We start from the raw sequence: 24,504 nt of genomic DNA, 5'->3' as shown, positions 1-24,504 counted from the left end.
AGAAAGCACACCAACACCCTGCCCTGGGAGGAAGCAGGGCCATGGCATGCGCCCAGACTTACTTGACGAACTTGTCCACGTGTGACATGGAGGCTTCATAGTTCTTCCCCCCGAACTCCTGGCAGTGCAGGGCCATGAAGTGCGGCTTGTGCGTGTGGACGACCTGGGGAGGAAGCATAGGACAGGGCCGTTGAAACCAAGGGTCCCTATGACTTTAAATTTAGTTTTAGATCCTGGCTCTAGAAATCATCTCTCTCTATATACACACCCCTCAGAGATCCAGTCTTTCCTCCGAATAATCAGCAATGCCCGAGGCAGAAGACAGAAGCCTGGACCTGAGTACTGGTCACACAGTCTGGACCTCTGCAGGCTAATGGTAACACCTGGACCTGAGTTACGTGTCAGCTCCCGAGCCCTAAGGTGAAACATTCCCTGGCTACTTTCCCACAAGATAGGATAGAGGGGTACTGGGGCACTGGGGCAGTGACCTCAAGCTGCCCTCAAGACCTGAAGAGATGATTCATCACCCACTCCAACCAATCAGCTCCCAGCACGACTCCAACCCCTAACCCCCGAGTCTTGCGACTTTGCCCTGTACCATTGTAACCTACACGCCATCAGAGAGTTTAGGCTTCGAGCATTGGTTTTCCGTCTGGATGGCACCATTCATAAGAAAGTCACCAATATTTTTCCACTAGAGTCCTCGGTGTTTGTATGTGGCTCTGCCAGCGCTGGCTGGACAGACCCCCTCTTCTATACACCACCAGGGGTTGCACAGGGCTGCACGGGCACCGTCACGTCTGTGAGGAAGGGGGCTGGCGGGACAAATGGCCCCACATCTGCAATGGGGCTCTGACAACCACTGGGTCATAACACAAAACTGCCTCTGACCCCCTGCAGCTAACTAACCACACTGGGACCACCGTGCGGACATGGTGGGCATCTCAGGGTGACCCCCCTCGAGGGCTCACTCAGCAGCTGAGTGACTCACAGGTCATGTGAGTAGGTGTTGACCAGCACCTGCTCACAGAGGAGACAAGGCACTCGCCAGCCCTGCCCTGGAGCACTAGGGGTGGAGTGTCACCAATGGGGCCGCTGTTAGGGTGATGAGGTAGCTTTGCCACAACAGCCACCAAAGGGCTTCGCCCAGCCCGCAGGGTGCAGGGAGGGAGGGCTACTTGGGAGTCAGGAGGGGCCGGTAAGGGGGCCACAGGGATTTCACAGCAAGGACCAGCTTCAGGGACACCAGGAGGCAGAGGGAGGTGACGCAGCTTGCCCAGCAGCACTCAGAGAATCACACCCACCTGCCACACCAGCAGGGAAGTCCCACTCTCTCCAGAGCCCACCGCCCGTGGCCTGCCACCCCCACCCAGAGCTGCCGCCAGCCAGACAGCAGCAAATAAACCCAGAGAAAGAAAAGAAGGAAACACTGAAGGATGGAGAGCAGCGGGACGGAAACAGATGCACAGTCAGGGCCAGCAGGCCAGAGTGGTTCTGTGACGGGACGGGACTGGTCACCCCTGGCTAGACCGAGAAGAGCCACACCGCGGCTACCAACCAACAGGAGATCACAAAGGCCCTGCAGGCATTCCCATGGTAGTAAGAGCACCTTACGTGGCATCACAGACTTGCAACATTGGCGCCCAGACGTGCGGGAGGCCCTGAGGCTGACTCGGAGGGGTGGCCAGAAAGCCTGGGGTCTGAAAACTCGGAAAAGCCTCGGCTCATCACATATTCACAGGGAAGAGAATGCAGGGCGTAGGCCCTGTGCAAGACGCGGATCTAGGGAAGGAAAGAGACGAAAGGGGGAGAGGCAGCCGTGGGCAACTGGGCACAGAGGAGAAGAGGGAAATGGACGGCAAGCCAGAGGAGGACCGTCACGTCACCGCAAGGCAGACATACTCAAGGTCTCCTAGCATACCTGGACGAGCTGGACGGACAGAAGAGGGTGCTGTTAAACCAGGAATCCCATAAAAACATCCTAGTAGCAGTGAGCTGAAGGGAGAGAAGTTCAACAAGTCCCTACAAAGCTGCTGCAAAAATAAGAAAAAATTTACACACATAAACCAAGAGAAGGACTCCACCCAGAAAAAGAATCTCGAAGCAGAGTGGAATTACAAGCCTACACTGCAAACTGAATTACATGCATTCAAACAAGCATTTGAGAAAATGGAAAACCAAAATCAGAAACTCAAAACTAAAATAGAAATTGGAAGGGGGGGTTGGTTGGTTGGGAGAGAAAGAGTGCTGATTAGCCCAAGGGAAGAAACAAAAGAAAAAGACAAAATCATCACAGAGAAAAAGTGCTCAGGAGAGAATCGACTAGAGGGAATTCACAATGGCACTGAAACCAGAAAGACCAACCAAGAGAGTAAAGATGACAACGAGAAAATGGGAGAGAAAGACATGAAAACGAAGGTGAGCAAAGAAGAACATTCCCATCATCAAAGTCCCCGGAGAGAGACCAAAAGGGGACCAAACTAATATTTAAAATAATAATCCAAGAAAACTTCCCAAATAGAAAAAAACTGAACTTACACAATGAAAGGGCTCACTGGGCACCTGAGAAAATTAACTCAAAACAATCAGCTCCAAGCCGAATCCCAGTCAGAACACGAGATTTCAAAGTTAAGGATACAATCCTCAAGCTCTCCAGGGACAAAGATCAGTTAACATTAAAATAAAATAAAAAACAGATTGGCACCAGACTTGTCAAAACCAACATAAATCAAGGCGGCAACGGAAGAACTTTTTTTTTAAATCTCAATGAAATAAAGTATAAGCCAAGGATTACCTATTCTGCCAAGTATCCTTCAAATACCAAAGTCATAGAAAAACAGTTTTCAATATACAAAAACCCAGGAAATGTCATCTCCGTCAGCCCTTTATGAGGAATCTGAGAGCAGGGCTGGGCAAACACTTTCCATGAATTGGATCAATGTTTTAGGATTTGTGGCCACAATGTCTTCGTGGGAACAGATCCACTCTGCCAGTGTGGACATGAGCAGCCAGAGGATGCTACAGGAGTGGGCATAGCCACGCACCAATAGAACTTAATTCCAAACCAGGCAGCAGGCGTGGTTTGGCTGGGAGTGAGGGGTAGTTTGCTGACCCATAATACTGTCTACTGGGGTTTTCAATGTACACCAACATCATACACGTGCCATTTGATTTCAAGATTTCTACATTTACATGAAGCAGTATAATGTCAACTCAAACATTTAGACCCATAGATCATAAATCTAGATCAACCACTTAAAATGTTTTAAAAGCCAATAAAAAAATTAAAATGGAATGCAAAGAAACTGAATAATCCACAAGGAAAGGGGAATGGAGAAACAAAGGAACAAAAGCAGAGGGTATGAACAGAGAGCAGCAACGACGTGGTAGACACAGATTCCAATGTCAGTGGTCTAGACTGCACTGTGCAGAAAGGCAGCCTCGGGTCCTAGGGGGCTGCTTAAACTAATTAAAATTAAAGATGTTTAAAATTCAGCACTAGTCGCATTTCAAGTGGTAAATAGCCACACGTGGCCAGTGGCTACGGTGCTGGACAGCACAGAAACGGAACATTCCCACCATCAGAGAAAGCTCTGCTAGGCCAGACAAGCTGGCTAGACACTGCAGTCTCAGGCGGGGAGCACACGCACTGCAGTCTCACGCAGAGCACAGCACTGAGGCAGTGCTGCCTGTCAGAGGCAGACCTCCAGCAGAGACACGGACAGACCAGTCACAGGTAGGAAGGAGGCACCGTGCACGGGAGGCGAGGAAGGCTGGTGTGGCCACGTTAGTGAGACGAAGGACTGCCAGACAAAGAGAACATTCGTAGTGACCATGACAGTTCATCAAGAAGATGGCACAACCATACATATGCATGTGGCTGAAAACAGAAACACGCACACACATGCACAGGCACACAGCGTGTATGTGTACGCACACACAGTCAGCCAAGACACAGAAGACACCGTCAACACCTTGATCTAAAACCCAGACAACAACTACAGACCACATGCTCTTCCAAGGCCTCTCTCTGGGAAAGGCCTGCACTGGGCCATAAACAAGCTCCAATGGGCTTTGAAAGATGGAACCAGAAGGGCTCTGTTTTCTGACCACACGGAAGCAAAATCAAGCTGAGGGAAGGCGACCAGACCACGAAGAGTGCGCTGTTTGATTCCACTTACATGGAACTCTAGACAACGCAAACTGACGGACAGTGAGTGACAGAAAGCAAGCTAGTGGCTGCCCAGCGTGAGGCTGGAAGGAGGCAGTGACGGGGTACTAGGAACCTGTGAGGGCGATGGACACGCTCATTCTCTGGATCACGACGGCTTCCCAGGTGTAGACGTACCACAAAACCCATCAAACTTCACACTTTAAATATGTGAAGTCTACTGTACATCAGTTTATATCTCCATAGCATTGTGAAAAAGTTAATTTCTACCAAAATACTGTTTCATTTCAATATACAACTACAAATAATTATGAGACAACTGGTAAGGTCTGAATGCTGACTGGATATTTAATGATATGATGTATTAACCTTAGATGTAATAATGACACTGTGAGGATTGGTTTTTTTAAAACATATTTTTATTGATTTCACAGAGGAAAGGAGAGGGAGAAAGAGATAGAAACATCAATGATGAGAGATAATCATTGATTGGCTGCCACGTGCATGCCCCCCACTGGGGATTGAGCCTGCAACCCTGACAGGTAATCGAACCATGACCTCCTGGTTCATAGGTCGGCGCTCAACTACTGAGCCACACTGGTGGGGCTATGAGGGTTGTTTTAAAAAATCTTTTAGAGAGACATACTGGAGTACTCATCAGTAAATGACACAGACCAGTTGCTGCTTTAAGTGGTTATGGGGCGGGAGGCGTGGGTGGAGGCACAATTGAAATAAACTGGCCGTGAGTTGGAAACTGTTGGAGTTCACTGTACTGTCCTTTCTCTGTAAGTTTGAAATTCGCCATAATAAAAAGTTTGCTGACCACACTCATTGAACTCAGTGAGATCAAAACCAGAAACCCAAAGGATTCCTCACCGTCCTGCCACCCAGGGCAGCACCGTCTGGCCCATTGGAGGTCAATCTGGGCTGGACGCTGCTCGACGCTGCCCTATGAGCATGGGAAATGTGATTTCCTATTAATCTTTGATCTTCCCTGGCTCCTTAATGGAAGGCAAGCAGGAAAGAGATACTAAGGTCTCTTCTTGTGCCCCTCTCTGGAAGCAGCTGGAAAACTACTCTGCCAGCCAACTCTCGGGAGGGCAGGTGCCCCAATCAGATAGTAAGACCTCCAGCGCTTGGGCATCTGTAACCACATCACTCAAAGCGCAGCCTGAGACACACAACTTAGAGATTTCATTTCAAAGACACTTAATTACTGCATAAGATGAGAAATTCAAAATCGCTCATCGGGAGATGATCATTTTCGTGACATGCTGTGGGAAATTTTTGCTAACAGTAAAAATATTTTCTTTGCAAGTGAGTGATGCTGTGGGGTACTCCAGGGGGCAAATGTAAGCCTCTGTGATGGCACCATAACTCTCGCTGACTCGGGAAGGAAGGAAGATGGGAGCAGGGGCTGGGCTCCCGGGGCTGTCAGCCTGGACCATGCCCTCCATCGGGCACTCACCAACAGAACCCCAGTAACAGGTGGGACTTGTGTTGCAGCTTGAAAAAGAAAGCCAAGGCTGGTTTCTGAACATCCCAGGAATCACGGCCCTCGGGACAGATGTGTCCTCAATGGTCAGCGAGACAGCACCTGCTCAACCTGCTGTGCAGGCATGGCTTGCTGGTGTCAGACAGCCAGCTCACTGGGGCAAAACCCATTTCACTGTGCAAACACCCCCACGAGGCCCATGTCCAGCTCCTGATGTGACGTCACAGAACAGAGTTCGGGGCACACATTGCTATAGCTCCCTGCTACGACACAACATAAATAACCAGGATCCCAACAGTAACACATAGAAAGCCATTAGGAAGTGATGAGTACCAGGCACTCGCTACCTTTGGTTTTAATATGATTTACTCAGTTGGAGGCTTATAGAATTAGATGTTTAATACTGCTCTAGTGAGCACATTGCTCCCATTCCTGGCATCTGCCAGCTCCCTCAAGCTGGCCCAGGTCACTCTGCAGGGCAGGGCAGTCCCAGAAGCATGCCGCTTGGATGCTGCTCTGTCACTTCCTGGAGGGACCCCGTGCCCGTGCCCAGGGCTCTCTGAGTGTCCACTTCCTAGAAGCCTATGCTCATGGATGGTCACTGCACACAGACTGGACACAGTGGGGGCCCCCGCCTGGTGGTATGAGTCCACGCCACCCTGAATGCTGGGAGGTGGGCTGTGGGACAGAGCTGCTGGCTTTCCCCAGGCTGGGAAGGGGCTCTGGAACCTGGATGGTCCTGGACAAGATCCCTGCAAGGCCGACGGCACCGACATCTTGAGGACAGTGCAGGGCAGGGATCTTGTCTGGGCTGGGAAATGCATCTCAGTAAAGCAAGAATTCAACACGGGCCTCCGCCCATCCCAGCTGCAGCTCACATCCTGCCTGACAGTGAGGCTGGCCTGCCTTCACCTGGGACCACACGCGAGTCACTGCCCAAAGCTGCACATTTGCTTGACCAAAATTCTACAAAAAAATGAGCTGCTTCTAACTTTAGGGGGGAAATAGGCAACTGATAAAAATACGTGGGTTCTTTCATAGGAAAGCTAAAGAAAACTATTTTGGAAAAGAGCAAATTACAAATTTTGGCAGGAAAGAGCAGAGAGAATTAAAAACAACAACACAGCAACCAGCCAAACAGAAAGCAGCTCCCCGTTCCTGACGCTATGCAGGTGGCAAGCAGGGGCAGCTCTGGGTTCCCAGGCAGCGCACGGCAGTCCGTCACGGCCCCTCGCTGGCCAGGAGTCAGCGTTAAAAATAGAAACGGCCAGGCCTTGTTAGGCTTTCTCCAAAGAGTATCTGAGTGACCTAAAAAGGAATTACATCCTCCACACAGCCCAGTGGGATCCTGATACCCAAGATAAGGAGTAGAAAAAGGACAAAGAATTTCTTGAGAGGAAAAGAGGGCTGCCACTTACCAGCTGCGCTCTGCAAACACCCTGCCCTGAGCTCGTCTGCTCACCCTCGGCCTGGGGTGGATCCCCAGGCTGCCCACTCCTCTTTCCAGGGCTGTGCTGTGTGGGTGCAGCTCCATGCGGCCCTGATCGGACACCCTCCTGGAGTCCACCGATGGGGGCAGTGGCTGCCAGCAGTGTGGACAGCAGGCACGCCTCCTTGCTTCGTGCACATGGGAAGCCACACATTTGTGTGACCTCCCCCTCAGGCCTCATGGCCGCCCATCAGTGAAGGTGTCTGCCTGCCCACGTGCTCAGGATGTGCGAACCACCGTCCACTCTGAAGCAGAACTAGGGTTTTCTTGGTAGGCACTGGGTGGGCTGGAGAGCTGACTGCGAAGGCTGAGCAGCAGGCCCTGGGCAGGAGAGCCACCATTTATTTACACTGATCTGGACAGTTGGACAAGAGGCTGCGTTTTCAGAGACAGAGATGTGGACGTAGGGACACGTCACCAAACCTATAGCTCCGGGACATCAAAGCTCTACGTGAACTGATGAGTCTTAACCAGAAAGCACCTTCCCTGCTTGAGGGAGCAAGCAGAAGCACATAGGCTCCTGCCACGCCTCAGGCACTCGCCTGTCTTTGTACTGACTGCAGGGGCCAGTGGTGACTACAGCCTCAAGGTCACAGTGCAAGATGCCACAGAGCCACCTCTGGGAACCTTCTCCCTGAAGCCAGCCTGCCTAGCAGACTTCCATTCAGCCCTATGGCTGCTGGACCATATCAAGTTCATAGGGGACTGTGACCACTCAGGGGCCAGATAAACCTGCCCTCTCTGCTCCATCGCAGTGGCATCCCACAGCCCCTGACCCTCAGCTGCCCTCCCAGCCACCAATGACTGTTTCTTCCTTATCAAGACCCCTCCCGCCAGCCCTAATCTTCCAAAGGGCCTGCCCTGGCCCCCAGGATAGCCCCAGCTGCACCCTCCCAGATGTCGCCGGATGCTCTGTCTCCTTGTCACCCCCATTTAGAATCCAAAGTGGGCCCCGAAGAGCTCCCAGAGGAGCTGTCACTCCTCTTCCCTCAGGTCGTGAGGTCCCACCTTGCCAACTGGTCCAACTGAGATCCTCCTCTTTGCTCAAGGGTCAGATCTGCCTTCTCTGCTCCCCTGCAGCAGGTGGCCGCTCTCTGTCACTGAAAGAGCCACCTCCCCATCTCTGCTGCCTTCTTCCTCCACCCTGCCTGGCGGGGGAGGCACACCTCACCCCTGCCAGCACTGCTGACCCGACTCTACTACCCTCTCCTCCATCGATGGACACACAGTCCAGTCTCTTCAGAACCTCCTGACAGGCACCCCCAGTGAGACCTGTCGCCGGATCCATGTCCCCTGCTTAGCCACTGGTATGGCTTTGGAATCACGGGCTCCATCTTGTGACTGCGACTACTTCGCTGTGGGGCCTGGGAGCCTCCCATGCCCTCTTCAAACCTCACTGTTCTCCTCTGTAAAATGGGGTGCTGAGCATGGCCACACCACCGCTGCTCCAATGGGGGAAAGAAGGCCAGTGCAGCTGGCAGCGGTGCCCTGCATAGCAGCAGGAACCACATGGGAGGAACAGGAGGGGAAACATGAGCCCACAGATCACCTAGAACAGGGGTGGGCAAACTTTTTGACTCGAGGGCCACAATGGGTTCCTAAACTGGACCGGAGGGCCGGAACAAAAGCATGGATGGAGTGTTTGTGTGAACTAATATAAATTCAAAGTAAACATCATTACATAAAAGGGTATGGTCTTTTTTTTTTTTTAGTTTTATTCATTTCAAATGGGCCGGATCCGGCCCGTGGGCCGTAGTTTGCCCACAGCTGACCTAGAATCCAGCAGCGATTCTAGCATTTCTATGCGCATGAACTCAATATAGCTGTCTTCAACATGACAATGAACATTACAGCATAAGCTATTTCCCCAAATCATTCTAAGTCCAGACCATCGGAGCAGGGCTGTGAGCTCACACAGGACCTTAAAGGGCCTGTGAGGACCTGGCCCTGTTGGGGCTGCCAGGTGGAGAGGAGGCAGGAAGGAGGCAGAGGCTGGAGGAAGCCAGTGCAGCCAGCCAGGGAGTACAAGGCGCTGACAGGTGGAATGGGAGATGGGAGAGACAGAGAGAGAGAGTCCAGTGGGACCCGGATGGGCTGGAGGAAGCCAGCTGTGCTGTGGGGGCAGAGGGTGGAGACACTCAATCTAAAGAGTCCAGGAGCTGGGCAGGTACGTCTGGAAAGAACAGAAGGGCTCCGGCCTGAAATCAAAACCTGGGGAGTCAGGAGCACCTGGAGATGGGACTCACCGTGGCTGCGCAGTAGGGGAGCTAGGAGAGAGCAGGGCCCTGAGCCCCACAAGCCACAGCCCAGATAGAAGGCAAAAGAGCCACAGGGAAGACTGGGGGCCTCATCAGAATACAGAGCAGTGACATCATGCCACAAACACCTGGTGCATTGCTTCTCCCCTCCTCCCAAGACCTGTGCTCCTGCAGCACCAGGTCCCTCCTGTCCCCAGTCTGGCTGTCCCTCATGCTGGATAAATGGGCACGGAGGGCATGCAGGCCTGAGTCTGGCTTCTCTCACAGGGGCTCACAAAGCAGCTGCAAACATTTGTTTCAGGTCCCTGAGTAAAGAGACATTTGCATGTCAACTGGGTAAGCACATGGGGTGGGATTCAGGGTCACTTGGGGGGTACTTGTAACTTCAGGAGTGAGGCACCATTCTGCATTTCCACGGGCAGGGTGTGAGGGTTCCTCTCCCACATATTCTCAGGGTTTTCCTATTTCGTTTTGTTAATTTCAACCATTCTGATAATGAATTTGTATTGATATCTCACTGTGGTTTTCACTCACATTTCCCTAAAGACGAGAGATGTTGAGCATCTTTTCATGTGCTTTATTTATTATTGTGCATTTTCTTTGGTGAGATGCCTGTTCAAATCTTTTACTCATTTGTAAACTGGGGCTTTGCTTTCTCATTGGCTTTAGAGAGTTCTTTCTCTTTTCCAGTCCTTCGTCACATGTGATTTGCACATATTTCCACCCCCATCTGTGACATATCTTTTCATTCTTTAACAGTGTCATACAGAGAGCAGAAGTTCCTAATTATAAGTTCTAACTTATCATCAATATTTTGCTTCTGTAAATTGTGCTTTTGGTGTCATAGTGAAGAAATCCTTGCTTAATGTAAAGTCACAACGATGTCTGTCTTACCAGTAAGTTTTCTCCTAGGACTTGTATAATTTTAAGTTTAACATTCTTCTTTAAGAATTTAATGTTTGTGAATGGTGCAACGTACAGAAAAAACTTTTTTTGTATATGGCTGTCCAATTGTCCCAGCATGGATGGTTGAAAAGACTGACCTTTCTCTAATGAATCACCATCTCCTCCATCAGGTACTGGGCTGTATGTGTAGGTTCATTTCTGCTCCATGACCCACATCTCTGTCCTTCTGCCAAAAGTTCACTGTCTTGAATACAATTGATTTACAGTAAGTCTTGAAATCAGAAAGTGTGAGTTTTCATCAGAAATGGTTCTGAATCCTGTCAAAAGCGTTTCATGCATCTATTGAGATGATGTGTTTTCTTCTTCAATTGCTGGCATGCGAATTCCATTGACTAATTTGTGAATGTTAATCCAGGCTGACATTCCTTGGTGATGCTGTAATAACTTTTAATACACTGTTGTTTATCTGCTTGTGTGTGTATCACATATTTGTTGATATATAACAGACATACTTTTATACATCTGATCTGTTAGTTTTATGGATTTTTGCCTTTGTTTAGTGGAGGATTGGTTTTATGATGTGGCGTCTCTGTCTGCCTCTGCCATCAGGTAGTGGCCGTGCCACAGCGTGGCTTAGGGAGCATCACTGTGCTTCGATCTTCTTTACGAGTTTCTGTGTAATTGCTGTTTCCCCCTTAAATGCTCAACAGAATTTGCCAGGAAAACCATCTGGTCCTAAAAGTTTTCTGTAGGAAAGTTGGGCAACATTTCAACCGAATCGATAGGGCATTTATTGCTTCTTGGCTAAGCTTTGGTACTTTGTTTCTCCAAAAATCTGTTCCTTTCACAATAGTTTTCAAATTTATTGACATATGTTGTTCACGATATTTCCTTATTACCTTTTTAATGCTGCAGGGTCTTTAGTGATGATGCCCATGTCAAGTTTCTGAAATTGGCCCATTTTGCATTCTACCTTAAGAAATCAGACATAGGAGAGCAAATTCAATCCAAGGCAATCGGACAATAAGGAAAAACAAGGAGCAGCAATCAGTGAAAACAGCCAGAGCAAGGGCCCAGTGAAGCCAGGAGCAGTTCTCCCAGGTCACACAGACACAGCCCTCAGCCACACCCAGGGCGGACGCTCCCGCTCGGGGTCCTGTCTTCCTGCTTCTTCGCGTGCCTGGAAATTGTGGGCAGGATGTAAATAATAAAACTGTGACTTTATCTGGCTAGAGACCCGCCTGGAAATCCTCTCCTGGCTCTAAGCTGTTGAGCCTGTCCCCTCTCTCAGGTACTGCCCTGTCCCGCCTGATGTCTGATGTTTGAAAACCACTGTTTCAGACGTTTTCTGGTTTAAATTTCTTTAAGGCAGTCGTAGGTTACCAGTTCCTCCACATGGATGGAAGCAGGTTTGCTCATCAGAGTATTTTTTAAATTTCCAGAAAAAATTGTGACTTTAAATGGGCAAAAAAATGTCAGGGTCCTGTTCAGCTCACCTATTGGGGTGTCTCTACCTTGACTTACCTCTGGGATGTTTTATAATTCTGTGAGTTCTAGAAACTGATGATAATATAAATGCCCCTGGACCACAGGAATGAAGAGTGTCAATAATTATGAGCCACTTTTTGTTTGTTTGTTTTTAATTGATTTCAGAGAGAGGGAGAGAGAGGGAGAGAGCGATAGAAACATCAATGATGAGAGAGAATCATCAACTGGCTGCCTCCTGCATGCCCCGCACTAGGGATTGAGCCTGCAACCGGGCATATGCCCTGACTGGGAATCAAACCGTGACCTCCTGGTTCATGGATTGATGCTCAACCATTGAGCCACACCAGCCTGGCAATTATGAGCCAGTTTTGCATCATTCAGCAAATTCATTTTAGCACCAGTAATGGGAGAACCTAGTTGAACAATGAGAACATATTACTGGTCTTCCCATTAATAAATATTTATTATCTCAATAAAAAAATCTTCAATACTTGCTCATTTTATGTTTGTATGCAAGCCAAAATTATATCAATTTTAAAATTTATCTATAGCATTACTATAAACTTGAACAACCCAAAGTTCATCAATAGAAAAACAATTTTAATTTAACTTAAATGATGAGCTATTCATATAATAAAATACTCTGAAGACACAAAAATAGTGTATACTAATCTACATAGAAAGATTTCCTAGTTTACCCCCAAAAAAGAGTAGGTTTTAAAATTACATTTATCTATGACCAGCGAAGGAAAGTTGCCAAACTCCAGCCACACAGACAGTTAGACAGGAGGGTGTGGACATCAAAGCAGAGGCGGGATGGGGTGGGGGAGATTTATTTATACTCTCCTGCCTTGTGCAATTTCCTGAGTGTTATTCAACAAGGAACTGCTAAGCACAGAGAATGTGTCAGCCCACTCCTAGGTGCTCAGGATACAGCTCTGAGCAAGACAGGTGCCTGCCCCCAAGCGTTCACATGCAAGTTCACCATGTCAGAAACGGGGAAAGATTAAACCTAGTGACCTTGCCCGCAGTTTGAAGAACTGAGGTTAGACCTGACCAACAGAGGCAGGAAGACTGCTCCTGCCAGAGCTGCAGGTCTCCAAGCAGCCTCCTCAAGAGCCTTCCTGACACCCCATGAACCTGCATCCCAGCCCTCAGGTGGTTCATTTCCTTCCCAAGCTGCCCCTGGGCCACTGTGGGAAGTTTCCAATGTCTCTCCATAGGGCCATGGATGGCCCCATTCACTGCCGACCGCCCTCCTCCCCCCAGCACCTGGCACCTCCCAAGCTGTGGTCTCTTCCTCTTCTTAAAAGGGCACAAATCCCTTTCTGGGGCCTCATCCTCATGACCTCATCTCATCCTAATGACCTTCCAAAGGCCCATCACATACCATCCCATTGGGGAGTCAGGCTACAACAGAAGAATGTGGGGGACACACACATCCAATCTGTGGCAGCGTGGAACTTACACCTCTACTGGGAGAGATAAATAAATAAATTGCCAGCAGATACAGGATGCAAGTTCCGATTGTGATGGCTCCACGGGGCACAGGCCCAGTGTGAGGTGGCCAGGACTCCCAGGACTGCCCCCCAGGACTCCTCCCCGAGGACGGGCCCCCCCCCCCCTCACCCAAACAGGCTTCTAGCACGTTCCCTCGGGATTGTCACTGCCAGGACACCTCTCTGCCTGGAGCCAGGCCAGCTGCCCGCTCACCCGTCCTAGATGTGCCCTAACAGTCTCAGACTCTGTCGCACATGAACTTTCCAAGGCCCACCTTTGAAAATCAGACAGACAGACAAAGGAACAAAAGCTGTAGCTCAACACGACAGATGTTTTCACCAAAACTAACAGACCCAGGGAGCCGAGAGCTGGACTGAAGGGCTCCAGCCACACCAGGGACTCCCCCAGTGGCCGGGGACAGAGGTGGGGCATGGAGCCTGTGCAATCCCGAGGCGAGCAATGACCAGAGCGGGGCCTGCTCTCCCCAGCACACCTCCTCATGGAACTGTCACAGGCAGCAGCCTGCCCACCTGGCTTCGGCCAGGGGTCCTTGACATCAGGTGTCCGCCTGGGCAGAGCAGAGTATGGGAAAGGAGGGGCCCAGGACGCCCAGGTAATGGGAAACCAGCTCCCCCTCACTCCCAGAGACCCTGCCTCTGAGGCCTCTCAGCTGCCTCATTCCCAAGGATGTTCCTTCCTGATGCCCCTACACCTGGGCCTAGGCTATTCCCCAGGGATCCGCCTTCTGTTCCCCCAACAACAAGCACGACGCCTGGCAGACAATACATGTCGGATGGGTGAGAAAGGAACTCCACCTCCACACACCCCAGGGGGACACACCTTGCTGGATGGCGAGGGATGACAAGGCCTGCACGGAGCCTCTTCCTCTGGGTCCCCACTGTCATCTCCAAAACAGGAGCGGGACCCACATGGCCCTGCCATTGGGCCCAGTGTTTACTGCAGGAGCCAGAGCAGCACTGGACCATCCTGAGCCAGCTGTGCTCAGGCCGCCCTAATCCAGAGTCTGCCCCTCTGGCTGCGGCCACACTTACCTCCTGCTCCCGGCCACGCTGGACACTCTTCCCACCCACTAGATCTCAGCTCGTGGTGCCTCCTCAGAGTGGCCTCTCATATACCCTACCTGGGGCCCAGTATGCACACCTATGCACAGACCAAGGACCCATGTGGCTGCCTTGCTCGTCCTTACTGTTCCGGAAATACCAGAGCCGTCCTTGGTTGTGCCAATCATCTGTGTCCCCAGAAGTGGAGCCCCCTGTCCGCCATGTCCCAGCTCCACCCCAGCCCCCACAGCAGAGCTCCCCCAGACAGGGCCTCAGTCAACATCTGCTCAACAGACAGTGCTGGAATCTGGCCCGTCCTACAGCACCTCCCTTGAGAGTCACCCACACTCTGCCCAGACCCCACGGCGGTCCCTTTGTGTGGTCTCATCATGCTGAAACCCCAGGACCCCCAAGAGGCACCCTAATGTCCCCACACACTTTCAGCAGCCTCCCCTCCAATAATGAAGAGACCCCACCCAGTCCCCTGAATCCTGGCCAGAGGGAGGGGATCGGAAAGGGGCCTCCGAGGAGAAATGCGACGCCTGTCCCATGGGCGCCAGGACAGCCAAGCCTGCACGTTGCGTGGGCGAGAGTGACTTCCACAAAAACACAATACTTATCGTGTGAGCAGCTTATCTGGGGGAGTGGCTGGCACAGCACTCTCACCTGGTAGAACTCCCGGAGCCAGTTCTTTTGCAGGTTATCCGGCTGTAAACACAGAAGAAAAAGGAAAAGTCAGTCAGACCGCTCACAGCCCCAAACAGCCTTGCGCAGAAGCCTCTGTGATGAAGACCTACTTGCTGACCTCACTGTGGTGGCTGGGGTCTCTGCATGGGGGGAGGGGAACCCATGCCGCACAGGGGGACCCACTCCACGCACTGGACACCAGGCTCCACACAGGAGATCCCTTCCACAGGCAGGGACCCAATCTACTAGTTTCCCCAGAGCCAAACCCGCCTGGCAAAGGGCAGGCACCACGGAGCCCAGTGTCCTGCCCAATCCAGGGGGTCATGGAGGGGCTGCCCACAGCAGGTGGGCTTGTAGAAGCTGGGAGAACCCAAAGCACTGAGCACCAGCTTCCAGATTCTGGACACTTTGGGGACCAGGAGGCCTGGAATAGTAGAGTATACGAGATTGAGATGCCGCCCCTCCTGGGAGGTCCTGACCACTGGGCTCACTCTGGCCTGCCCAGTGGGTCTAAGTCTAATGACTCCTCACCAGTGGCTCAAGCCCCTGGCCCTGTGTGCTCTGATTAGGGGTCCTGGATGATGGACATGGCTGCCAGGGGTCCTGCAGCCCTGGATGTGACACGAGGCTACTCGGCAGAGCTAGGCTTTCAACAAGGCTGGGAGGCTGTGCAGGGGTGCAGTTCCAGGTCTGCAGGGGAACCGTCTAGGGCAGTGATGGCGAACCCTTTGAGCTCGGCATGTCAGCATTTTGAAAAACCCTAACTTAACTCTGGTGCCGTGTCACATATAGAAATTTTTTGATATTTGCAACCATAGTAAAACAAAGACTTATATTATTGATATTTATTTTAGATATTTAAATGCCATTTAACAAAGAAAAATCAACCAAAAAATGAGTCTGTGTGTCACCTCTAACATGCGTGTCATAGGTTCGCCATCACTGGTCTAGGGTCCCGCTACACAGCAACGTGACATGCTCATCACTACAGAACTGCAACTTAAAAATGGTCCATGCCCAGGAGAAGTGAGAGCCTGTGTCCACACAGAACACGGACGCCACGTTCACAGCATTAGTCACAATGAGCCAGCGTGATCTGATATACAACGAAATATTACTCAGACACAGAAGGGAGGGACACACTGACACGGGCCATGAGACGGACGAGCCTCAAAGGCACGATGTGGGTGAAAGGAGCCGGCCGCAAAGGGGCAAACCCTGTGAGGCTCCGCTGCATGGAATGTGCGGAAAGACAAATCCACAGGGACAGAAGTTAGGCTGCTGCCAGGGCTGGGTGGGGCAACGGGAATGAATGCTACTGGGCACAGGGTTGGTGGGGGGATGATGGAATGTTCTAGACTGGTTGTGGTGGTGGTGACACTGAAACTGCTGCCCTGTGCCCTCCCTCTCTCACCAACCCCGCCATCTCAGCCCCGAACCAGGACACCAGAACCACAGGGATGGCGCTGAGCTGTGGCTCAGCTGAGTGGACTCATTCTGTGTATTACTGTGCTGTGCTCTTATTGTTTTACAATATGGAAAATGAAAGTTTCAAGCCCAGTGATAAGAAGGGCTGATCCCAACCGAGACACAGAAAATGTGGGCCACACAGCCCAGCATCCCTGCACACACCAGACTCCACACACACGCCAAAGGGACAAGGCCTGGCCGTGAAAACACACGGTCTGCAGGGCCAGTGCAGCCACAAATGTCAATAATTCTTTATACTCCGCACATGAAACTATTCCTGCCTAGCACATAAACCTCTCATTTAGTTTCCCTAACGCTTCCCTGAAGATGAAGGAAGAACATAATTTCTTGAAAATCACAATTGAATTTATAGCCTGATATACTAATATTTGCCTCAAGTCTTCTCTCACTAAAAGTAAGGAGTTCAGCAACAAACCACCATGTCCTCAGTGAGATAAATCAAGGCACATGCCCTCCGGTCCCTGTTCCGGACCAGCCCCACCGACAGAGCCGTGCGGGAGCACACCGAACATCTCCCAAGACACTGAAACAAAGGGGGGAGACCACAGCAGAGACATCTAGAAGCCCTGAAAAGCTCTGTCAGTTATGACTCCAAACTTCTAGAAAACAGACCCTTAAACAACAGAGCACAGCCTGTGTGCAAGCGCGCGTGCACACACACACACATACACACACACATACACACTTAGGCATGCTCTCTAGCCAAGACAAAACCCCAAAAATGATCTTTTTATATGCACATATCCCAGTATCTATAAAATTAGACCTTCCCATCACAGTACCCTCTCATTGAGGGCCCTGCCCAGCTGGGCGGTGGGGCTGCGATTCTGCACTGTCACGGTGGCCACATTTCAAGTACACGGGCTCCGTGTTGGCATGACAACGTGGCGGCTCTACCCAGGAGCAGCTCTGGGCAAGGCCTGGAGGCCACATGGGTGCCAGCCTCCTCAGAGCTACGGCCCATGTTTGGTTAATGCAGAGTTATTTTTAAAGCCACTAAAGTAAGAATAAGAGATAAACACACAAACTAGATCTTAGAGAAATACTTTCATTCTAGCCCACAGTGGAGGCTGTGCTGGGCTTTGCCCTAGAGGTGTTTTAAAATTTTCTTCAGGGAGAAGGAAAATTATGTAGATCAAAATTTTGAATTTACATAAAGAAGGCAGAACATTAGAGAATAAATAAAAGTAAAAAATTCTTCAATAAAAGTCACAGCCATTTATGATAACATTTTGATGGACTAGGAATTGATAGGGACTTCCTGTAGGAGGGAGGACTCTAACTTCCTCCAAATGCCCCCCCCCCCCCCCCGGTGTTTCATCTGTGTGGCCCTCTTCCCCCAGTATGGGCAGGACCCTGAAGACAATAAGATATCCCTCCCAAGGTTAGGTAACATTATATGGCAAAGTGAAGGGACTTTGCAAGTGTAATTAATTTTCAAAGTTCATTCATCTCAAGCGAATCAAAAGGGCAAATCCTGGGCAGGTCTGACCTTATCAGCACCAGGTGAGCCATTTAAAAGAGGCTCGAAAGGGCAGGTTCTGGAAGCAGAGCACATGCTCCTGTTGGCCCTGAAGGAGCAAGCTGCCCCCAGGAAATGACCTCTGCCCACAGCTCCGCGGGAGCGCGAAGGGAAGTCCTTCCCCAGCCGGTCTCCAGATGAGAACACTGCCCGAGAGACCCCCGAGCAGAGGGCTCCACTAGGCTGTGCCCAATGTCTACCTACAGGAACATGAGACAGAAAACAGGTGCCTGGTGTAGACCACTAAGTTTGTGGCAATTTGTTACACAGCAGAGAAAACTAATACATGTGTCCTTAATACTTATAAATAGATGTGGGTGTGTATAATAAAGTAAAATAAAGATTGCTTTACACATTCTTGCCCCATTCAGATTTTATTTTGCTATAAAGTATATGGTAAGGGTCTAATTTAACATTTTTTCCTAATAGTTAGCCCACTGTCTAAAACAGATGGTTAAACTGGGAGATCCCGGTTCCTAAGTGCTAGTCCCTCCTTCCATCCGTCCGTTCGCCCATCCCTCCCTCCTCCAATAATTAGCCTTATCAGATAATGATTTCATTTATGTATTCAAACAAACAACTCTTTACTTTTCTTTAATGTACTGTTTTTACGAGCTTTGTTTCTGTGTGTTTTACTTTAATAAAATTTGGATTTATACTTATCCTTCCTATGTTCCTTCAGTTTATGGCATAGTTCTGTAATTTAGCTTTTGAGTGAAATGTTTCCTTTATTTTTATTGTTTCTTGTTTAATAGCAACAACTTTGACTATCACAGAATGTGTGTATTGGAAATATTAACCACCACACACACGTTCATGCTCCCCCCACAGCAAGTTCCTTTTTCATGGAGAAACATGAGGCACTCCCACTGAGATCAGGAGCGAGGCAACGGCACTCCTATTCCCACCACTGTTCACACTTTATCTCAGACAGTAGGGAAGGCAGTCAGAGGCATAACGCCTGGAGAGGAAGAACTGAACCCCCCACACATCTGCACAAGGCATCACGGGACATCTGGAAAACCAGGGACTCGATGCTACAACTAAAGAAAACAATAAAAGAATTTAGGAAAATAGCATGATGTAAAATGAAGATACAAAAATCAACAGTCATAAATACAAGCAATAGCTGGTCAGAAGCTATATCAGAGAAGAAAACCCCCATTTCCAATAGCAACATAAAGAAAGATAAAAGTTAGGAATAAAGTTTAAAATGTGAAAACTTTGGCCCTAGCCGGTTTTCTCAGTGGTTAGGGCATCAGCCCACCAACTGAAGGATCTCGGGTTTGCTTCCAGGTCTAGGGCGCATGCCTAGGTTGCAGGCTCAATCCCTAGCGCTGGTCGGGGAGGCCTGCAAAAGGCAACCAGCAGTGTGATCAATGTTTCTCTCTCTCTGTCTCTCTCCCTCTCCCTTCCACTCTTTCTAAAAATCAATGGGAAAAAAATCCTCGGCTGAGGATTAACAACAACAAAAAGTGAAAATTTTGTAAGAGAAACACATTAAACCCTTCCTGGCAGAGACGAAAGTAGCCGTGAGTCAAAGGACGACCTCCCTGGTTCTCAGGAAGGTGACTCAGCGCCATAAAGCCATCTGTTCTCTCCAGGTCAGTCTATAAATGACACTGTCCCACCACCAGTCAGTGACCCGCCCCGCCCAACCCGAGCTAGATAGGCTGATGCTAAAGTTCATATGGAAAAATATACTATGACTCAAAATCCAAACACAATTTTTAAAACTGCAGTAAAGAAAAACACACACCTCTGAATGTCAAAAACCAAAAGCAAAGCAGAAAGACAAATGTCAAGACTGATTGAAAATGTTTGTAGCATAAATCACACATACAGAGTTAGTCTTCCTAATGTTTGATGAACTCTTAAAAGTCAAGCAAGCCCGGCTAGGGTGGCTCAGTTGTTGAAAGTTGAACTATGAACCAGGAGGTCATGGTTCGATTCCTGGTCAGGGCACATATCCAGGTTGCAGGCTCAGTCCCCAGTGGGGGGCATGCAGGATGCAGTCGAGCAATGATTCTCTCTCATCACTGATGCTTCTATCTCTCTCTCCCTCTCCCTTCCTCTCTGAAATCAATAAAAAAATATATCTTTTAAAGTCAAGGAAAAACAACAAAAAGTCTGATAAAAAAAAAAAATGGGCAAAAAACCCAAAGAGAGGAGTCACAGGAAAGGTCTCCACACAACGTCCATGTGAAAAGACATTCACCTTTCTCCCAGGTGAGAGCTGGCAGTGGGCCGCCAGAGGCGGAGGCGGGGTACACCCCCACTCACCTAGGTGCTTTGCTAAAATGACATCCAACCCAAAATGAAAATGGATAAATAAGCAGAGACCCCAGCAGTGGGACATCTTAATAAAATGTGATGGACGCAGGATGAGTGGTCCAGACTCTTCACAATGTCAAGGTTAGAAACACCAAAGATGGGTGAGGAGGCTGGGATGACAGGCTACAGAGCTGTGACCCCCAGCTTGGCAGGTGAGCCTTGAGCACAAGCCAGGAAAAGGGAGTAATAAGCACCATCAAGGCTGCTGGAGGCAACCGGGGTGACATGACGCAAACTGTACGTAGATACCTTTGTCCCAGGACAAATGGCCGGAGGGAAGACCATGTGCTTAGATGGGAAAACACTCACTTGTGGGGGTGCCTCTGATGTCCCTCTGAGCATCACAATGTTTACAACTTTCTTTCTAACGGGTTCCCCCACCCACCCACTCTCCTCTGTAACCCCCCTGTACCCTGGGAGGTGGGCCTGCGGTGGACATTGGCCAGCCCCCCGCTGCCTGGGATCAGGGCAGGTCCTGGCAGAACTGAGCAGGTAAAGGGTGCGGCCAGGGTGTGCAGCCTGGGGTCCTCGGTGGAGAACTCAGCTCTCTCTGAACAGCCCCTCCAGCCGCCTCTCTCCAAGCTCCAGGAATCACCCCCACCCGACCCCTCCGTGGCTGCCTACAGATGACAGTCTGGCCAGCCTGGAGGCTCGCACTGGTGCTGGTGGCTCATCCTACCACACCAGTCCGGACTCCAAGCGACCATCCCTCGTCGCGAGCCTTGGAGCGAACCCCACACGCTGCCTGGGCACCGGGCTTCTCCCCTCCCTCAGCGGAGCCCCTGCTGCCGCCCTCTTTACCCTCCCTGCTCTGCAGCCTGTTTCACAGAGAAGGAACTAGGCTCCAAGGGCAACAGGGCCGGGATGCTAACCCCTAGTCTCCCTGCAGGGTCCTGGGAGAGGCACTGGCTCCTCCAGCCCAGGGTCCCATCAGGGACAGAGATGACAGCACCCTCTTCCCGCAGGACAGATCCAGACCATGAGAATGCAGCAGCACTGGGAGGGAGGTTCTCTCACCCACAGCACGCCTTCACCAGTTACCACTACCACATTTCACTGAATCCAAATGCCACTATGTTAGCACCCCAGGAGTTTTGGAACACGAAGACTCTTCTCTAAAATGTGAAAAATGTAATTCTTAGAATCCATGAAGTACAGTAAAAATGTACATCTCAGAATCCCTGAAATATGGTACAAATGTACATGTCAGAACCCATGAAATACTGTACAAATGTACATGTCAGAATCCATGAAATACTGTACAAATGTACATGTCAGAATCTGTGAAACATGGTACACATGGACATGTCAGAATCCATGAAACCTGGTTCGAATGGACCATGAGATGTGCTGTCAGGATTCTGAGGGACACAGTGAGAACACCCATCCACTCACAGCATACATGTCCCCATGCTGCCTGCAGGGCACCCAACATAGGGATGTGTGGGTGAGTGCCACCCTCCACCCCCAAACAGCACACACCCAGTCTGCACAGGGAGGGGAGGGGCAGGCCTGGAACCACGTCCATCTCTGGCTCTCACGCCAGGAGAGGACAGTTTTGAAGAAAGGGACCCCCATCTCTGTCACTGTTGTAGGCACATCCTGCCTGACTACAGGTGTGCAGTTCGAACCTGTAAAGGTGCCTGGAAGTAGTTTGCTGAGGAAGCCAACAGCAAGGCTGTGAGAGTGCACACGGAACGAAGATGCTGAACGCCGAGAGCGGCTGCGCAGAAGGGAGCCTCCACCCAGAGTCTGAGGATGGTCACGATGGTCAAAGGCACTGGAAAGCCCACCCCACCAGGACTGCCCATGGGCATTGCTTCCTCCCAGGTGTCAGGGTTAAGGAACCAGAATCCCCCATTCTGACTCCTACGCTGAAGCCCCTTGGTCCCCGGGTCCTGCAGGAGAGAGAGGGGCTGCTGCTTCCTTGGCCACACGAAGCTGAGGCGTCACTGGCAGCACAGGCATCACTCTTGGAAGCAGAAAGGATTTCTTGGCTCCAGAAGCTGCGCTGGAGCCTGGGCTGAGGGCAGATGGGGACTCAAAAGCGCCACCCCAGTCCTGGAGGCAGCACCCCAACCCTGGAGGTTAACCCGCTCTGAGACAGCAGACCCGCACTCCAAGAGGTGACCATAGGACCCTGCACATAGCAACCAACCGCATGTTCCTCACATCGATCCTTAGCATCTTCAAGCCTGAGCCATTTAACACAAGCACCCTGGGCTCCTTCACCCTGCAGACCCGGGGCCTCCGGGGCAGGGGCCGCTGCGCGATCCGCAGGAAATCCTGGCCCCGCCACTCGCTTATCCCTGCGGAAAACCGTTTCCTCTCATGTGAAGGGAAATCTTGTCTGTGCAGTCAGAAATATACTGAGGCTAAAAATAGGCTTGTAGAAGGAAGCGACGGCCAGCCCTCCACCAAATGGCAAGTGCGAGAGGGGGCAGGCAGGCAGCAGCCTGGGGCCAGGGTCCCACACTGAGCTCCCATGTCCACCTCTCCACTCTGGCCTCCATCCCTTCAGCTATGCAGACACAGCAAGAGAATGAGAAGGAAAAAAAAGAGAGAGAATGAGAAAGAAAGGGAAACTCAAAGAGCAAGGTCTTCCTGTGAAGGGCAGCTAGAAATACCCTCCTCTTTCATTAAGCACAAAGAAAAAGCTGCTTAAGTCTCTCCAAATTATGCCAAAGCTTCTCACAAAGATGCATGCTCTTAAAACCTTAATACCCTGGGAAGAAGGCCTTGATGAATTTATAACAAAATAGACATTTTCCCTTTAAGGGTGTCCTAGATCATAATATATTTAAAATAATTTATCAGCCCAGTCAGTGTGGCTCAGAGGTTGAGTGTCGGACCATGAACTAGGAGGTCACGGTTCAATTCCTGGTCAGGGCACATGCCCGGGTTGTGGGCTCTATCCCTAGTCGGGGGCGTGCAGGAGGCAGCCAACTGAACATAAGAAACATCTTATCCATGTTTCTATCTCTCTATCCTTCTCCCTTCCTCTGTCTAAAAAAAAAATCAATAAACATAAAAAAAAATAAATCCACACCCTGAAACAATAAACAATTAAATAAAATAATTTACCATCACACAGGATTAAATTCTAAGAAACAAAGCAATCCTGGGAAATCCTGGCCCCGCCAGGAAATAATGGCCCCTGAAAAACGATACGATCGACTTGCCGGGCACGTTCTGTGCAGGCCAACCATCCGGCTAAGACCAAACTGGGGCCCATTTCCCAACAGACGTGTATCCGGCTGGACTCCAAGCACCAGATGTGGAATAGAGCAGAATAGAAGCCTGAAACCCGAGGCAGTTTTACACATCACATGGCAACAGCCTCGCCCTGTGATCTCAGCATATCCCCCCACCCGCAACAGAGCCTCCGTCCCCTGGGCGCTCTCTTCCCAGGAAGTCTCCCAACACCACTGCTTCCCCCTCCATAGTGACTTTGGCCAAAATATCCAACCAGCTGTGCCAAGACCCCCACTGAGGGGACAGCTGGCCGGGCGGGGCGGAGGGTAGGGAGGCTCTTCATGTGGCCCCTCCGCTTCCCAGGGAACCCTATCCTTTCCATCCTCCAAACTTTTCCAACCGTTTATGTGCTGTTGTCCTCACGCTAGTTCTCTCTGTTTTCTTTTCCAAGTGGGTTTATAGGAGAAGACTGGGAAGGAATAAAATCAGAGGACACCATGTGGTCCTCTGCAAACAGCTTGCACCTGGTCCAGAGGACGCGGCCCAGGCGGCCTGACCCCCGAACGCGCCAGGACGGAGCAGGCAGCGGGGAGGCCAGCACACAGCGGTCCACAGAAGATCACAGATGATGGAAATCAAACTCCACGCCCACAATAAACACCAGCAGGGGAGTCCAAGGGGAATGGTGAGCTGTCGGGAGATGAGACTGGTCGGGGGCGGGGTGGGCAACTCTTCCTGGACCAGAGTTAGGGCATTGCTGCTTTTAACGTGCAATGTATCTCTCTGTCCAATTTTTAACAAAATTTCTTTTCAAAAGTGACTCATACTCATATCAGATATTTTGGGACACTCAGCGGGGGGGCGGGGGGAGCAAAAAATAAAACTACAGCTGCCTACACTGCTATCA

General features: G+C 50.4%; 1 protein-coding gene across 3 annotated transcripts in view; it reads right to left on the bottom strand.

Moving 5' to 3' along the window:
* The window catches only part of INPP5A (inositol polyphosphate-5-phosphatase A), a 141,776-nt gene that overhangs the window by 86,101 nt on the left and 31,171 nt on the right, over positions 1-24,504 (bottom strand). For all 3 annotated transcript variants that reach the window (XM_036335724.1, XM_036335721.1, XM_036335722.1), the window contains exons 2-3: positions 15,035-15,076; positions 63-163 (exon numbers count right to left, since the gene is read on the bottom strand). In XM_036335724.1, the coding sequence (XP_036191617.1) occupies positions 63-163; positions 15,035-15,076 (143 nt within the window). The remainder of the gene's footprint in view (positions 1-62; positions 164-15,034; positions 15,077-24,504) is intronic.

The sequence above is a fragment of the Myotis myotis genome, unplaced genomic scaffold (genome assembly GCF_014108235.1).
Source record: "Myotis myotis isolate mMyoMyo1 unplaced genomic scaffold, mMyoMyo1.p scaffold_m19_p_15, whole genome shotgun sequence".
Lineage (NCBI taxonomy): Eukaryota > Metazoa > Chordata > Mammalia > Chiroptera > Vespertilionidae > Myotis > Myotis myotis.
This window is presented reverse-complemented; position numbering and strand designations above follow the sequence as displayed.